Source organism: Sceloporus occidentalis, unplaced genomic scaffold (genome assembly GCF_023333645.1).
Source record: "Sceloporus occidentalis isolate IW3139 unplaced genomic scaffold, rSceOcc1.0.p SCAF_4, whole genome shotgun sequence".
Taxonomy (NCBI): domain Eukaryota; kingdom Metazoa; phylum Chordata; class Lepidosauria; order Squamata; family Phrynosomatidae; genus Sceloporus; species Sceloporus occidentalis.
Window position 1 is genome coordinate 130,432,863 of NW_028316984.1, and position 17,581 is coordinate 130,450,443.

The 17,581-nt window shown below is 43.5% G+C and overlaps 1 protein-coding gene across 2 annotated transcripts in view; it reads left to right on the forward strand.

Annotated features, from left to right (window-relative positions):
* The first annotated feature begins 660 nt into the window (after positions 1–660).
* LOC149314611 (1-aminocyclopropane-1-carboxylate synthase-like protein 1) overlaps positions 661–17,581 on the forward strand; it is a 33,149-nt gene continuing 16,228 nt past the window's right edge. Inside the window, exons 1-7 of one of the 2 annotated variants that reach the window (XM_089521482.1) lie at positions 661–1,324; positions 3,933–4,549; positions 8,363–8,422; positions 9,890–9,960; positions 12,944–13,013; positions 15,397–15,463; positions 16,814–16,911. In XM_089521482.1, the coding sequence (XP_089377608.1) occupies positions 661–1,324; positions 3,933–4,549; positions 8,363–8,422; positions 9,890–9,960; positions 12,944–13,013; positions 15,397–15,463; positions 16,814–16,911 (1,647 nt within the window). Of the gene's footprint in view, positions 1,325–1,899; positions 1,923–3,932; positions 4,550–8,362; positions 8,423–9,889; positions 9,961–12,943; positions 13,014–15,396; positions 15,464–16,813; positions 16,912–17,581 lie in introns of those variants that run through there. The other variant, XM_089521483.1, reaches the window with a different exon arrangement.

The following is a 17,581-nucleotide window of genomic DNA, read 5'->3' on the forward strand; positions in this document are numbered from 1 at the left end:
GGCTGGCCCTTTGGGTCTGCAACTCTACCATTCTGATTCTATCATTGCAGTGGGAAGCCTATGCTTTCTTGAGCACAGTACAGGCATTCGGCCGCTGCGCCGCCCTCACAGATTCCAAGCCAAGCAGGAAGCGCGTGGAGGGGGCGGGGCTTCATCAGTCCCCGCCCCCTTGTTGCTGTGCCGCAGCCCCGCCCCCTCGAGCTCGTTGTGATTGACGCGGGCCAAAGTTTATCCCGGAATAAAGTCAGCACGCATGTGCCGTCACACCGGATGTGAAGGGGCCTCTGCCTTCTCCATTGCTCCAGGGCTGCCTTCGCCTCTTAACATCCCAACGTATATATATATATATATATATATATATATGTCTGTGTAGATATAGAGATATATATAGCCATGACTATAAAGATGTCTATATAGATGCGCCTCGCAAGGAGGAGCCGAGCCAAAGCGCTCTAAACGGAGGCCTTTGCAGAGAAGGCGCGAAATGGCGGCCCTGGCGACTCAGACCCTCGGAGCGAAGGGCGCCATACGCGGGATCTAACCCGGGCCGAACCCGCTCCAAGCGCGCTCTCCCTTGCCTTGCCTTGCCTTGCCTCCCTGGGCGCTGTCTTTGTTTCTTGCCGCCTGCCCCGGAGGGAGGGAGGGAGGGAGGGAGGGTGGATGGAGTTCCGCGGGAAGCGCTACGAGCGCGGGAGCAACTGGTCGGAGGCGGAGGTGTGGGCGCTGCTGGGGCTGTGGGCGGACGCGGCGGTGCAGGCGGAGCTGGAGAGCTGCCTCCGCAACCAGCACGTCTTCAACCGGATCGCGGAGGTGCTGCGCGGGAAGGGCGTCCACCGCACGGGCGACCAGTGCCGGGAGAAGATCAAGAAGATGAAGCTGGAGTACCGGCGGGTCAAGGACAACCCCAAGGCCGCCCCGAGAGGAGCCGGAGCAGGGGCCAGGGCCTGGAAGTTCTACGGCGCCATGGACCGCGTCCTCTCCGGCAGGCAGCCCTTGGCCCACAACGGCGGCGGCGGCGGCGGCGGCCTCCCTGCCGGGCCCCCTCCTCCTCCTCCTCCTCCTCCGCGGCCCTCGGGGCCCCCTGCCTCCGCCTCCTTGGCCTTCCCGGCCCCGCAGTCCCCCGTCCAGCTCATGGAGATCAAGTGCGAGGAGGTGGACGAGGAGGAGGAGGAGGAGGGAGAGCAGGGACTCCGGCCTCAGCCCCCTTTCCCTCCTCCTCCTCCGGGGGACTCGGCCGAGGAGGAGCAGGAGGCGGAGAGGTCGCAGGAGGGCTCCCCCGCCTCCAGAGGGGAGGCCCCCCTCGACACAAGCGTCTCGCCCTCAGGTACGAAGGACAGCCTCTTCCTCAGACTTGGGGGAAGGCGCTTCTGGGGACTACAGCTCCCAGAATCCCCTAGCTATCATGGTCACTGATAGGGCCTCTGGGAGATGTAGTCCCCCAGAGTCACTTTCCCAAGCTTAGCAGAGGCCCTCTGGCCTTCAGGTGGGAGTGGCGCTTCCCCTCATGCCAAAGCCAGAGCTTGGGGAAGTGACTCTTGGGGACTACAGCTCCCAGAATCCCCTGGGGACTGAAGACCTAGTCCCCCAAAGCCACTTTCCCAAGCTTAGCAGAGCCTCTTCTCAAATCTTGAGTAGGCCAAGGTTTACACACCTTGTTGACATATCCCTGTGAGGCAAGTGAGGGGAAGGGAGGATACTAGTCTGTTGACTGGATGGCATTTTGGCACCACAAATTGTTTCACGCACCCCCCACCCCCCCTTTTTGTTTGGAGTAGATCTAGATTTGGCCCCCAGTGCCTTGCAGCCAGTTGCTACGGCTCTTCAGCAAAGAAACTACCACTATTAACTGCATTTCCCAATGGAATAGTAGTCCCGTTTGACTGTGGCAGCAAAAGGAACTAAAGAGTCCTGTGATAATAAAGGTTAATAATAATAACAACACATTTGTTCTGACATGGCTTTTTCCAGACTGTAGCCTTCTTCATGGCAGTTCAGGGCTGGGGATTTTGCAGCTCTCCAGAGGTTGAACTTCAGCTCTCAGCCACCTGCTTCTTACTCAGTGGTGAGAAATTGCAGTACAACCTTTGGAGGGCTGAAGAGTCCCCACCCCTCAAATAGATGGTTACCTGTTGTCATCACTCACACAGCAACACCATAGCTTTTGGCCCTATGTGTGGTGGATGCAACAAGAAAGGAGAAATATACTGTGATGCCCAGGGGCCTCTTGGGCAGAGATGTTTGAGATGGACTGGGATTTCTATCTCTGAACTTGCTGGTTGTATTCTGCAGATAAGGACTAGAGAAATACACTCAATTTGCCTTACTAGTTTACTTGGCAGGTTGCGGTCTGATAGTTCCCATATTGAAATGGAAGTCCCATTATTCCTCATGTCTCTTCCCTTTCGTTTCTGCTGTCTTGTACAACTGGAATTCTGCTCATACTAGCATCTGGGATGAGGTGTAGTAAAAAGCATTATGTGAAACATAGGCTGAGACAGTCTTGACCTCTCTTTCATCAGCAGATATAACAATAGTGGTAGAGGAAATCTTCAGGTTATGATCTGGCAGCCCTCTCTGCACGTTAGTCACTCTTGCTAGTTTGACATCGCAGTTTCATATTTTCCAACATTTCACTTATGAAAACTGGGAAATGTGTTTTGTCCTGGTGACAGAATTTAGTGATGAGGAAGAACATACAAGGTAGGAGAGGCTGCAGCTATCTGCACAGTTCTGCCCTTCCTTTCCTCTCCCCTCTGTTGACTTAACTACTTTTTGGGGAAACTGCTTTTGCACTTTGAACTCAGTCTGCAGCGAGAGAAGTAAGCTGAGGGAAAAGAGGGAGCGTGAAACTGGGACATTTGAGAAACAGCTGAAAAAGTGGAAGGATAGAAGATTAATCAGGACTCTCCCTGCCAAATTGAAACAGTTGAAGGCATCTAGTTCTTTAGCTTGAAAAGATGTATCACCTTAGAGTTTTAATTTTATTCAAGCATGAAAAGTGGGAGCTGTAAAACCAGAGAGTATCTAAAACTGAGCTTTTGGTTACTGCTTGAAATAGGTATGGCAAGATAATTAATGCCTCAGTGGACATTATCTTAAAGATCTGTGATTTCTTTGGTACAGTAGCCCCTTCGTTGATGAAGTTTGCAACTATTGCACACAGTCGTTTTATTTGTAGTTGTTATGGTCATTTCATCGCCTTTAGTCTTGAGGTCAAATTAAATTAGATCAAATTAAAATTAAAATATCCAGTTTTTACACACTGTGGCATGATTTCATTTTATATTCAAATCAGAAACATAGCAATATTGATCAAAACAATATCTATTACTCAGATTATAAAAAGGATTAAAATGCTTTGATTGAGAGTTCCTGCATGGCAGAATGGGGTTGGACTAGATGGCCCTTGTGGTCTCTTCCAACTCTACGATTCTATGATTCTATGAGACTCCTCAAACTGCCAATAGATTCCACTTACACTTTTACCTGTGAAGTGAAAGGGGAAGTATCTCAAAGTCACTTTTGAATTCTCCAATATTTATAATAATTTAATTTAAAAAGAAAAAAGAATAAGTACAACGTAATCCATTATTTGGTATTGTCCATAACTATGACTAAAGACCTCTGGGACTGTAATATCTTTGAGTGTTAGAAGCACCTTCATGGCTGAGCCACTGCAGCCAGCCCCTGTAACTGAATTATGTGGGGGAGGGCTGCCATTTTGCAAAGTGGCAAAAAAGTTTTCCATTTGGGAGGTACGCATCTTATTCTGTAGCATAAAAGGGGGGGGGGGGGGAGAAATGTGGCAACACCTTTAAGACTAACTGGTTTTTATTTTAGTATGAGCTTTCATGGATATAAACTCACTTTTTCAGATGCAGTATTGCTGTTGTTATTTCTATAAATGGTTTCTTTTGTCTGTCTACTTTTAGGTTTCAGTGAGCCCAATATGGCTTCTTCCTCCCGGATCCAAAGTCTTGGGCCGCGACCTGGTTTTTCCACTTTGCACTACTTGAGGAAGAAGCGGAAAGCCCAGAGGCTGAGGGATCCCCTGGATGCACTCTTGCTGAAGACCCTAACTGCACAGAGGGAAATGGAAGAACGCTTTTTGCAAATGGAAGAACGTCGATTCCAGCGTGACCTGGAGGTAGAGGAGCGGCGGATGCAGCTTGAGCAGCGTCGTTTTGAACTGGAACGGGACCATGAATTCCGCATGTTCAATGTTTTTGCCCAGATGCTCAGCATCTTAAAACAGAGCAATACTGGTTCCTCTGCAAGTGGACAGCCTCAGGGTATGGAGCTTAACCAAACATTTTCAGAAAGCCCAGGAGCAGGAGAACGGGTCCAGGAGGAAGGACAGACCTCACAGCTAGGGCGACCCACTTTGGACAGGACAACCAATGTATACAGTTTCTACAACCATAATGATTTCCAAAGCAGCCCCTACCTCTCTGTCCGAGGCAGCATTGCTAGCATCTGCTGGGGCTCAGCAGAAGAAGGTTATAGTGCTTATCATGCTGACAAGTATGATGAAGACAAAAATCCCAACGTGAGTGCCAGTCTTTTTGCTACATGTTTGAAAAAAGTAATTATCACTTTGCTGATCATCCTTTTTAATTATTATTTACACACCAACAGAAGAAGCAACAAAAAAGGCAAGTCTCTCTTATCAGGCAACTATATTTCAACATTTGATTTAATGTTGGTGCAGGGGAGGGAAATGCAGTTATGAGTCTTGGCTCGAAATGGGCAGTGGGGTCCTAACTCAAAGATGTGGTGGCTGTAGGGGTTAGGAATAGGCAGAAGCCTCTTGTGTCAGTCAAACTTGCATTTTGGCAGCATAAACCCCCTCCTGCTGGATGATCTCAGAACTCAGCAAGCAGAAGGACTTACCTGCACAACCACTCTGCAGACTCTAAGATCAGTCAGCAGAAGGAAAAAGAGTGGGGGGGAGCAAGACACCAGCGAGGGAGAAGAGACGCGCCAAGCCCAAACCTCCCAAGACACAGCTAGTATGCTGTACAAAGTTAGGCCAGAGTGATGATAGCCCTAAGTAAATTTTAGGAAAATCCGGGAAGAATTTGGATTCATCACAGCTTTAGCTGGTGCCAGTGTGTTCCAAGGCTGTTATTCTGTGTAAACTTACTTGGGAGCAAGCCTTATTGAAGTTGATGTCCTGTATTTCTCAGGAACTTTGCCTACTTTGGGGCTGTAAGGGATTAGATTTAAAGTTCCGCGGACGGAAAGGATTTGCAGAGAGTGAAAAAAGAATGCCTTAACAAAAATGCTGTTTCTTAGTTCCTAGTTGGAGAATCCTAGAAGTCATAGGAACATGGTTAGCAATAGTTTTTGTAAAATAAATAAATAAAAGTGAGTAGGGGGATGATATTGTTTTCCCGGGAGCCTCAGATTCCCTCTCCCACAAGGTGAAAGTTAGTATTACAGTATAACTCACATTGGTGCATCTGGTAGCTTCCCCCATGCCTGCTAACTGTTACAATTGGGAAGAATGTATTTTTGCCCATATTGTGTTTCAGGAGGTAATGATAAAACCTCTCTTCCCTGCACTTTGTAGTCCTGATAAAAACCAAGAGTAACCCCAGGCATTGTTGCTAGCCACATAATTAAAGTAATACTTAGTTTGGCCCTAATTTTAAATAACAGGTAGAATCATCCAAGATATTCAAGAAGAGTCTTAACTTTACCAGAAAATTTACAGTTACATATTCTTAGTTGTGTCTCTGAATAGTTTGCCTCATGATAGCCCTAGTCCAGAAAGACCTCGTTGTATGCTATGGCCATTTACTTCTACCTCCATTGCTGAAACTACCTGCTCAGTTCTGACTGAAGGGTTGTTTGTTGTGGTCATGATGATAATGCCAGAAACATTTGTGTACACTTTCTATATTACAAAAACTTAGAGGTAATGTGTGCTGCAAAAATAATGCAGTTTGATACTGCTTTAACTGCTATGGCTCAGTGCTATAAAATTCAGGGATTTGTAGTCTTCCCTGACACTTATGCCACAACAAACTACAAATCCCAGGATTCCATAGAACTGAGCCATGACAGTTAAAGCTGTGTCAGACTGCATTATTTCTGTAGTGCTGATGCAGCCTTAATCAAAGTAAGGTCCAAAACACATTACAGAAATACAGTGGTACCCCGGGATACGAATTGATCGCGTTACGAAATTTCCGGGGTACGAAAAAGTTAGATTGGAAAAAACTGTTCCGGGTAACGAAAGATTTTTCGGGTTACGAAATTCATTTCGGCGCGTTTCGGTGCGAAATTCAAATGCGAAGCGCGGCTAGCGGCTTTCCAGCGCTAACGGAAAGCCTTTTCGGGTTGCGAAATGTATCGGGTTACGAACGGCGCCGCGGAACGAATTAATTTCGTAACCCGAGGTAGCACTGTAATCCAATTTGAGACCGCTTTAACTGTCCTGGCTCTGTACTAGGGAATCCTGGGAACTGTAATTTATTGCCGAAACAGAGCTCTCTAACAAAGGCGGGTTACAGACTGCCCGTTTGGGGCGGTCTGCACCCGCCCCTTTCCCCGGTGTATCGGGGCCTCAGTGGTTAGACCAGCAGCCGCTGAGGCCCCGATCCGCCACTTTCCGGGCTGCGGGGAAGCAGCAAAAGGCCGCTTCCCTGCAGCCTGGAAAGGGGTGTCCTTGGGGCTTCAAGCCAAAGAAGGCTAAATGTCTCACAAAACTACAGTTCCCAGGATTCTCTGGTATTGAGCCAGGGCAGGTAAAGCGGTCTCAAGCTGGATTATCTCTGTAGTGTGTTTTGCACCTAAGTTTCTGCACTCCACTGAAGTTTGAAGGATCCCACAATTTTCTCTCCAGAATAATATCAACAACATTTTCTCTCACTTCACATGTATTTTGCACATTTAATTCTTCATTTTTCAGTTCTGAATAGCTCCCAGAGTAGCATGAAGAGGGAAAAACATCACCATTTTGCATCCTTCTGAGGTTGCTAAAATGAGTATCCAAATTGTTGGGGGCAGTTAGCTTACATTTTGTAAACTTAGGGAGTGCTTAAGTGCACTGATAAACTGTATAGAAATGTACTTGCTATTGCTATTTCCATGCTATTTTAAACTTATCACAGCATTAGTATTAGAGCTAAGGGTGTTTACTCTCATTTTTAGCATTATGTCCTTGAAAGTTCCTCTTTCCTTCACTAATAGCGACCCTGGGCGCGTTACAGACGCGCCGAAGGGGCATATTAGGGTTAGGAAGAGGCGTAGTAGGGTTGAGAACCCTAGTACGGACCGAGTCCGTACAAAATGGCGGCACCCATCCACACGGGGGCCGCCATATTGACATAGCAGATGCGTTGCGTCTGCACATTGCACAGCGCAAATGATGCTGCGAGTGCGCCATTGGTGCCTCACGGTGTCATAACCGCGCCGCAAAGAGGAGCACCATTTTGGGGCTTTTTTTTGCAGCGCAGAGGAGCCGCGTGATTTGTACGCTGGGGCTCCTCTGCGCTGCAAATGGCGGTGGTGGCAGACTACCCGTTTTGGGCGGTCTGTAACGCGCCTTAATTCAGTATTAATTTCTATTAATAGTTTTGTTATCTGTGATTTGTTATTTCATGATGGTTAGTGTATTTCATCATATTGAATTGGACAGGACAGTCTTGAGTTCAAGTGTTCGCCTAGCCATGAAGCTTACTGGGTCCATTGGGCTGCTCATAATTTCTCCATCTGTTCTACCTCAACTGGGTTGTTGTGAGGAAACAATGGAATAAGCCCATGAACTTTATAGAGATAGGATATAATATATCATAATACATAATGCTTGTATCTTGGTAAAAGCAGCATCTGGTCTAAGTTACTCTCTCAAAGGAAGATGCTATCTTGCATTTTCTTTTTATATTGTATGAAAAATAAGGCTGTTATGGATGATAATAAATCAGTGGCATGGCATAGCATTAATTGGGAAACATGCATCTGGGCTATATAAATATAGACAAATTAGAACTGAAGTCTCTCATATAATTTATGTAGTGGGATAAATTCTGGAACCCGCCATTGTGGAAACCTCACTCTAAAACTGATTATAAGGTCAGTTACATTCACAAATGACTTGCACAACAAATTACTGGCTATTTACTTTCATAATTGATATTTAAAATATTCTTCTATGAAGTGCTAATTTGCTCTGCTCCTTTTCAAAAAACAAACAAACTCTCCTGTTCACACAGAGAATATTTATGAGAATGTTTACTGATTTTCTATGGAAATGACGTTTGAGATGGCATTGTGTGATGCCAGCTAATACTGAAGACTTATATGTACAGAGATGGATTGTTTGCCTTCACAAAACCTCTATGTCTGTCTCCAGGGTATCATTAATTTTGGCACAAGTGAGAATAAACTCTGCTTTGATCTGATGTCCAAGCGGGTAAGACCATTTTAAATGCATTTCAAGCTGTAATTGTAGCTTTCCAGATCACTCTTGTTCATTTGCACTTTAATTCTAATACTAGTTGGATCTTTACTCTTCTGCTCGGGTAGTTTATGAACTTCTCCCATTTTGTCGTTTGGTGGGGGGAAATGGCATCTTTCTGTGATTGTTTGTTGTCTACCTATATATCCCCTATATCTCTGTCAAAGCTGTGAGACCACTTACTGCCCTGTTTCTCCTCCAAACCTCTACTGTCTCCTTTCTCCCCTGTAGTATGTATGTTTTCAGCTTTTCTTGGAGGAAGTGGGGGGAAACCGCAGGCAAAGGAAGCAGTGGAGAATTGAGAAAGGTGCCTTGACAACCTCCTCCTTTAAAAAAGAGCAGCAGGGATGTCTAGATAAACATTATCTACTTCCAGAGCTCACATAAAATAGTTCTCAGTGACTGACCCGAATATTTTGAACTTCAGCTCCTCAAAATCCCCAGCCAGCATAGCCAGTGGTCTGGGATTCTGCATGCTGAAGTCCATAACATCTGAGGACTAACAGTTGAAAAGTGCTGGAAGTGGAAAGGACTTTAAAAATAATCAAGTCCAACATCCTAGAATATTACTTAATCCTTACCCAGAATACAGTAAGGCTGACATCCATGGCTTGGAAATATATATTTTTTAAAATATCCCAAAAAGCAAACCTTGATTTTTCTGTTTTATATAAGAGACATTTTACTGTTTGGTTGTATTTAATGGGACTTGAACATCCACAGATTTTGATATCCATGGGTGTGGGGGACAGTGTTCTAGAACTAAACCTTAGCAGATCCTAGGGCCCATTGTATCTCACCCTGTCAAAGAAAGGGAAGAATATTTTTTGTTAACCTGGTAGTTTTTCTTTAAATGTCCAGGATTTGCTTCAGATTTTAAATTGTGGGTGCTTTGATTCAAGGGTGTCAATCCATTGCTTATCCCACAAATTTAATGCTTACATAGCATTTGCCATTTGTAATGATATTCTTATTCCAATGAAATTAAATGGTATGGAGTGCTTGATGGAGGTAAAATAGGACCCATACAGACAAGCCAAAATAAAGCTGCTTCGGGTCACTTTGGAGGTATGCATGCATCCTAAAAGGCCGGATGCCATGCCAGAACCATGATCCAGTCCTAAGGGCTGGAGCACAGCTTTGGCACAGCTTCTGGACTCTTAGGACACATGCATCATTTAAACAGCATACCTCCAAAGTGACCTGAAGCAGCTTTATTTTGGCCTGTCTGTATGGGGCCATAGTGATTGTTTGGGGGCTTGGCGGGGTTGTGTGTGCACCTTTTAAAAAATATGTAAGAATAAACCTCAGCTAAAGTCAGAAAGTATTGTCCTAAGTATTAGGTTCTGTTGGTTCATGGTTAGCTTTCCATTTCTGATTATTCCCTTAGTGATAATTTCTTCTCCTTCTCATTGCTGGTAGTTAACGCAAAGTGACATGAATGTCATGGAGCCTCCATGGCTGCAATATCCAGACTGGAAGGGCCACATGTTGTAAGTACGCTGTGCTCTGAATCTTTGAGAATGTGTTCACCCTTTTTTCTCCATATGTGTTAACTAGGTAAGGAGAATTAGTATTATTGTTCTTGTTGAAGTTCCTTTAAAAATTAAGGGTGAAGATCAGTAGCACTACTTAGAAGCAACAAAGGAAATGTGGTTGTTTTGTTTTGGAAAGAAAACACAGGACATGAAGAGGATTGCAGAGTTTACTAAATTATGATATGTGAGAAAAGAATTGATTATCAAAGGTTGACATATGGAGTATTTGACCCTTTGAAGTTTTATCAAATTAGTTTACCTGTTAATAATCATCTATATCTAAACCTTGGTCCTTATGAAGTCAAAACAGCACCACCCAAAAAAGAACTATCAGCTGGATTGAAGTTCGCAAAAGTACAAGATAGCGCCTACCTCTACTTCCAGGACTTGACTAGTGGGAACACAAAAATAGCCCAGTAAAGACTGGACATACTCAGAACACTTAGCATCTTTTTGGTGGGGAGTGAATGGAAAACCAGTAGAGTAGGGCAATGGAATGGAGGGTATTGTTGTTATGTGGCTTCATGGCAACTCTGATTTATGGTGGCCCTTTCCTAGGCTTTGCTTAGCAAGATTTATTCTGAGGAAGTTTGCCGTTGCCCTCTAAGGCTAAGAAAGTAGGATTTGCCGAAGGTCACTCAGTTGATTTCCATAGCTGAGCAAAATTTGAACCCTGGTTAACAATTTTACACAAACCACCACCAGTTTTATAGAGGTGTAATGTATAAAACATCAAAGTTCACTGTTTCCAGGCTAGAAAAATGTGCCAAATGCTCTCCAGAGGTACCAGAAGAGGCAGGAATTGCTGATCTCAAGAGGACTTGGTTGGGATGAGCTGGTTTGGCATTAGGCAATAGTTCCTCTTCAGAGGTGCATACAGACAGAGAGCAAATGGAAAGAACTATGCTCTTCTGCTTTACCTTCTCCAGCAGGCTTCCCAGATGGAGAGTGCACATCAGGAAACACAGAGAGGTAGCCCATCCCCTGCTGGACCTTCTGCTGCAGTTGCAGAGGGCACAATAGAAGAGGCAACACATCTCCAGTACAGCAATCAAATACACTAAAAAGGCCCCCTGCTCCCAAAAGTCATTTACAAAATGCCCACTGAGTTCTCTCTTACCACTCTGTCCTTGCCAAAAGATTCTTTGTCATTTTTACTGCTGCAGCATGCTTAGCAAAGTTACCCATTTTGGCCTTGTTTCTATTACCCTTTTGTTTCCTTTCTATCAGAACCCCTCCACCTGAGCAAGCAAAGGAAACTCTTCCTTCCAGCTACATCAAAACACCAAGATTCCAGTTTCTTCTTCCCCCTCACAATACTATTCTAAGCAAGCAAAGGAAACTCTTTCCTCCTGGCAGTGCCAAGACTGCAATTATTCTTCCCCTCCGCAACTGCCTCAACCTAGGCATGTAAAGAAACCCAATCCAGGCTGCTTATTTTCTTTTCTGATGAGTTGTGCCTTCTCATAATGTGCCCAAAGTAAGACAGCCTCACTTTCATTATCTGGGTTTCCAGTGAGAGTTCAGACTTAATCTATTCAAGGACAGCCAAAAGACACAAATAAATGAATAGGTCATACTTTGTCATACTTTGGGCACATCATGAGAAGGCACAACTCATCAGAAAATAAAATAATTCTAGGAAAGGTTGAAGATAGTAGAAAGAGAAGAAGACTACACATCAGAGGGCTAGACTCAATTAGGGAGGTCATGGGCATGGGTCTACAAAACCTAAGCAGAGCAGTGGAAGACATGGGGTCATGGAGATGTCTCATCCACAGGGTCACCATGACAACAAAAACCCACCAAACACTGATCCTTTTATCAGGTCAAGCAAAATGCACAATCCTTTGCAATCCAATATGTCTCCATGCTTTGTGAGGCCACAGGCCCCTTTGTAGGTGGAGGACATTGAATTTCTCAAGAAGCCTTCATGCTTTTGCATCAGGAAAACTTTAGGTAATGTTGAGGTAAAACATGCCAATCCAGTCCAAAATTTTGGGGAAAAATTGTTTTACAATTGCAAAAACATGAAGGCTTCTTGAGAAATTCAGTGTCTTCCACCTAGAAAGGGTCATGAGGCCTCACAAAGGATGGAGACATTGGATTGCTAATGAAGTATCCTTTTTATGTTGCAAATAGATATTAATTTTCCTGGACTTTGAGACTCTCCCTGTAGCCACAGAAGGCTGAGGTTCCATCCTGCAAGAATACCATTCCATAATATCTGAACTAAGCACAAAGATAGCAAAATGCAGGTCTAAGACAAACATCTTCAATTTTTTTTCTTCCTGTATGGTTTTTAACACCTTACCTGCGGAAGAAGCCAGTGTAACTTTGAAAGCTTTCAACATGTATATTGTGCATTTTGGTTGGCCCAATACAGTATTACTGTTTGGTGGGTTTTGTCAACACGGCCAACACGGCTACCCCTGGGTGTTTTAGGGTCACTATGAGTCGAGCCTGACTGAAGGGCAATAAACAACAACAATTTGTAAGCCATCTTATTTGAGGGGAAAGACAAGGTTTGCATAGAGGAGGAAATGGTGATGATGATGAAAAAAACAACAAAAAGTTCTGATTGATAGACCCATGGAATACATCTCTTGTCACTCACTGAAACTGCTAAGAGTCATGCTTGAGGCTTTAAATTTAAGGGGGAAGTCAAAGAGGATAGGCTGACACTTGGCCAGAAGGAGACTGGCATTTCCAGTCACTACTATGTAAATGTGCCTTATATTGGGGAAAAACACACTCACTCTGACTTTAGCTGACTAGGTAGCCTAGTGGTAGCTGTTTAAAGCCAATGAACATGTTTTCTGGTTGGTTCAGGAACGATATTTATCATAACCCCTTTTTGATCTTCTATAGTACAGCTTTAGAGCAGAGTCAAGTTTTGCAAAAAGTAATTCCATGGTTGCTTTTATGTCTCCTTCAGCTTGCGAGAAGAAGTGGCTCGATTTTTGACCTATTACTGTAAAGCACCTGCACCTCTTAAAGCAGAAAATGTAGGTCAACTTACATCCTAGTTTGTTTGTTTGTTCCCAGAAATGTATTGATGTTCACTGTCAAACAGCTTTATCTAAAATAACTATCTGTCACACCAAACACTGAAAAGCCATATTGTAGCCATTAAATTGAATGTTGTGAGCTGAGGTGCTTTGTTTAAATTTATATATAATATACATTTACCTCTGCTCTGACTGCCTACCTACTGGCAAGGTGTAAAAAATAACCAGAGGTTATGTTCATGACCTGACTTTTATAATGGGTATTTTTCATGATTATGTAATTAAATGCATTAATTTCTTTTTTAAATTGAATTTTCAAACTTATAACATTATACACAATGAATAATAATATGAATAACAATATTTCTTATTCTTTCTGATTGTCTTATTGACAAAAAAGAAGTCAAAAATTTACTTCAAATTAAACTGCTAGGTTTTAACTCTCACAAATTATTAACCTGCATCCCACAAATGTTACTACAGTGGGGAGACAAGCCATATATCTACACAGGTTGTGCTGGTGGGGTAGATGACTTTGTCCTCTTCCAGCTTTCTTGGTTACTGTGATGGACATAGAAGAGCAATGAAACACTCTGTCTTTGGGAGTCATTCTATAAGTGAGAAATTAGCTTATGTGTAAAGTTTTTTCCCTTCCACTGTTGAGTCCTTGCTCTATTTGCCTTATTCACTCTACACCAGTTTGATTATCATCTCTAGCCTTTGATGAACTCCTGTCTTCCAAAATACTGTCTCCCTCCCCCCACATAACTCAGTTTTAAAACCTCCTGGTCAAGTTCGTGAGACTGTTGGCAAAAACGTTTCTGTCATCTGGTGTGAGGTGCAACCCATCCCTTGCCAGAAGACATCTTGTCAGGCTCACAAACCACTGATTCTGTTCCCCTCAGCAAGGAGTTCCTCACACCACCACCACACACTTCCTCAGAGGCTTGGCAGTGGCTATTCCATGTGGCGGTACTCCCATGGTCCCCTGCACTTTTCCCTGAGAAATGTCCCTGCTGCTCTTCCTGATCATTCCTATTAAAGGAGGGGGCTTCAAATTGGTTCTATAGCTGCAAGCTCCCAGAACAATCCCTGGGTTCCCTACTTCTACTTGTCACATTCCTCCAACTGTCTACCTCCTGTGTAATGAAACTGATCTCCCCCCAGAAACTTCCTCTGTGTGTTCCCCATCCAGGACTGTCCATTATCTTCTATCCTGGAAAACCTCTTGCTCCCAAATATGCTGAAGTGTACATACCTGAGCCTCCAGCTGCTGGACCTTCTCTTCCAACTTGCACTTGGTGCAGAGGAGGTTACCTACATCCATAGGCAAGAACACAAGCCTACCATAACTGTTGCAGGTGACTGCAGCAGCTACCTCTCTGTCCATATTCAGAAGACTTAAGTAGGCACTGAAACAGGACTCTGAAATTCCCCCTCAAAAACTCCCGCATTAAACACCCATGTAAAAGACCTATGTTGGCCTGGCTTTTTCACCAAACTCTATCAGCGAGCTGAAGTGAGTGAGGGCTACAATGTAGCTAACTCCTTCCCCAAGCAAGTCTCTGACTCACTTCCCATACTTGACCATGGTTAAGCAGTAAATGCTGATGACAACAAGTGGCTTGTCCTCTCAAAATAACAACTTCCCAGTTTTTGGCCTGTTACAGACTGCCAAAATAAAGCTGCTTCAGGTCTCTTTGGAGGTATGCTATTTAAATGATGCATGCATCCTAAGAATCCGGAAGCTGCACCAAAGCTGGAATGGAGTGTGGCTTTGGCGCGACCTCCAGACCCATGCATCATTTAAATTGCATACCTCCAAAGAGACCCAAAGCAGCTTTATTTTGGCAGTCTGTAACAGGCCTTTGAGTTGTTCATATGCCTCAACCAATTGCCTCATGCAGATTGGGGCTCTCTCTGGTTGAGCATTTAAATTTTTATCTGTATAATATGCTGAGTCATTTTCAAGGTTGATATCTCACCTGTAAAGGCTGATATTAGCCTGTTACAGACAGCCAAAATAAAGCTGCTTCGAGTCACAGTGGAGGTATGGTGTTTCAATGATGCATGCGTCCTAAAAGTCCAGAAGTCGCACCAAAGCCACGCTCCAGCCCTAAGGACTGGAGCATGGCTTTGGTGTGGCTTCTGGACTCTTAGGATGCATGCATCATTGAAACACCATACCTCCACTGTGACTCGAAGCAGCTTTATTTTGGCTGTCTGTAACAGGCCCTTGTGAGGGCAGCATTTTCAGTCCATAAGCAGACCAGCTCTTCATTTTAATTTATCTAATTGGAAGCCATGGATTTAAAAAAAAAAAGATTTTTGTCCTTGCTTTTCACTGGGAATAACATCTGGCCCAACATCTCTTCTGCAGGTGATTGTGCAAAATGGCTGTGGCTCTCTGTTTTCTTCTTTGGCTACAGTTCTCTGTGATCCAGGAGGTAAGTGAAATTGCTTCAGCAATTTAATATATGTATGAGAAGATAACAAAGGAGGAGCTTTGCAGAGAATAATGATGAAAATTTTGATACTTTCTGTAGCATTTATGTCAGACTTTGTCATGCATTTTGCTTGTGCATGAAACAACATACTATTTGTTGTTGTGTGCCTTCAAGTCAGTTCTGCAAGATTTGTTCAGCAGAGGTTTGCCTTTGCCTTCCTTTGAGGCTGAGAGAGTGTGACTTGCCCAAGGTCTTACACTAGTTTTCCATGGATGAGGGGACATTCAAACCATAGTCTCCAGAGTCATAATCCAATGCTCAAACCACTACACTACCATGTACTTTCACTAAATAGTTCCTGTTAATCGGAACAGGTTTGGAGAACCTTGATCCTATGAGATGCTACTGCTGTAAAGTATATTAAAAAAGTGGAGGTAATCATATTGGCTCAAAGAGTAATGCCAAAATTTGTATTCTGGTACTACCTTTATTATTAGAAATCTGTATACAGTATGTTGTCCTTTGATCTTACACTCTACTTTTGGCCTTCTGGGCTTGTAAATCTATCCTTTGTGTAACAATTTTGATATCCATTAATTTTGTGATATCAAGTGTCTACGCCGATTGGAATTTCATGGAGAAAGTGTGGGTTGCAGGAATAGGTTTTATTGGACTGTGTAACAATAGAAACTCTCCCATTTTTGCTAGCAAATGATGTGTCAAAATTTGGTGATATTTGATCCGGCAGACAATGGGAAGATAGGGAAGGAAGTTGTGTTCATTTAGATCTCGTTGAAACTGGTTTTGGATCTTTCCAGTTAGTTTTTTAACATCCATTTTATTCAATACATCTAGGGCACTTGAAGTGCTCTCCATCTCCAGAAATGATGGGCAAGGAAGCACTGGAGAGATATTCTTGTTTTCCCCACTGCATTTCTGGATTATGTTCAAATGGAGAACACTGTGCATTTTCCTGACACTAAGGGTGAATGCTCATCTCCTTATAGGAATTTACACTTCTCCCTTCTTCTGAAGATACAAAGAATAAGGGGCTGATATTAATGAGTAATGTGTCATCTCATTCAACTTTTAAAGAATGTCTAGAGTGCACTAGATATAATTTCCTTATTGCTTTTGTTAACATGTTGATTGGATTACCCTTGCACAAGCTCACTGTTACCTCTTTTCCAAAATTTCTCTATTTCCTCTTCACTCTTGCTTCATATTGGCTAATTTTGTTGTTTTCTTGAATGTACAACAAAAACTGATCACCTGTCTGAAATGGGATTTTGTGAAAAATATTGGTTCTGTTGCAACACTGTTTAACTGGCTTTATTCTTTTTCTTTCAGAAGCCTTCCTGATTCCCTCCCCTTTCTATGGAGGCATCACCCAAAGTGTGTTTCTGTATGGAAATGTCAAGCTGGTCTATGTCTATTTAGACAGTCAGGTGAGAAAGAGAGTAGATACTTGCCACACTGTATAATCCTGTAATATTTTCTGCCTACAAATCTTCTAATTTGACAGTACAGTTGGCCCTCTGTATCCATGGATTCTTTATCCACAGATTCAAGCATCCACAGCTTGAAAATGTTTTTTTTTAAAGTATAAATTCCAAATAGCAAACCTTGATTTTAACATTTTATGTAAGGGACACCACTTTCCTATGCCATTGTATTTAATGGAACTTGATGATTTTGGTATCCACGCAAGGTCCTAGAACCAAACCCCATCATTTAACAAGGGCCCATTATACACATGTTGGGTCTTCCACTCATGGGGAATATTGTGGTGGAGTTGCTGAACTGGCTAGCAGAGGATGTTATAGGCACAGTGCACATATGGGTTGGCATCCTGTTAATGGCATATATAGGTGTAAATTCACCTTATACCTCTGTATGTCTTTTTTTAGTTGTTGCAAAGGCTGGTATTCACCCTCTGCAATGGCCAATCTCCACAACATACAGTTGAGCTGCTGCAGCCTCCACCCATGGCCATTCTGTGGCTGATGCAGAACAAAGAGGATCGGAGAAATGTCTTGCTATGTCCCTTTAGCCATATGTTAAATCAAGGGTAGGCAACCTTTTTGAGCCGGGGGCCGGGTTGCTGTCCCTCAGACA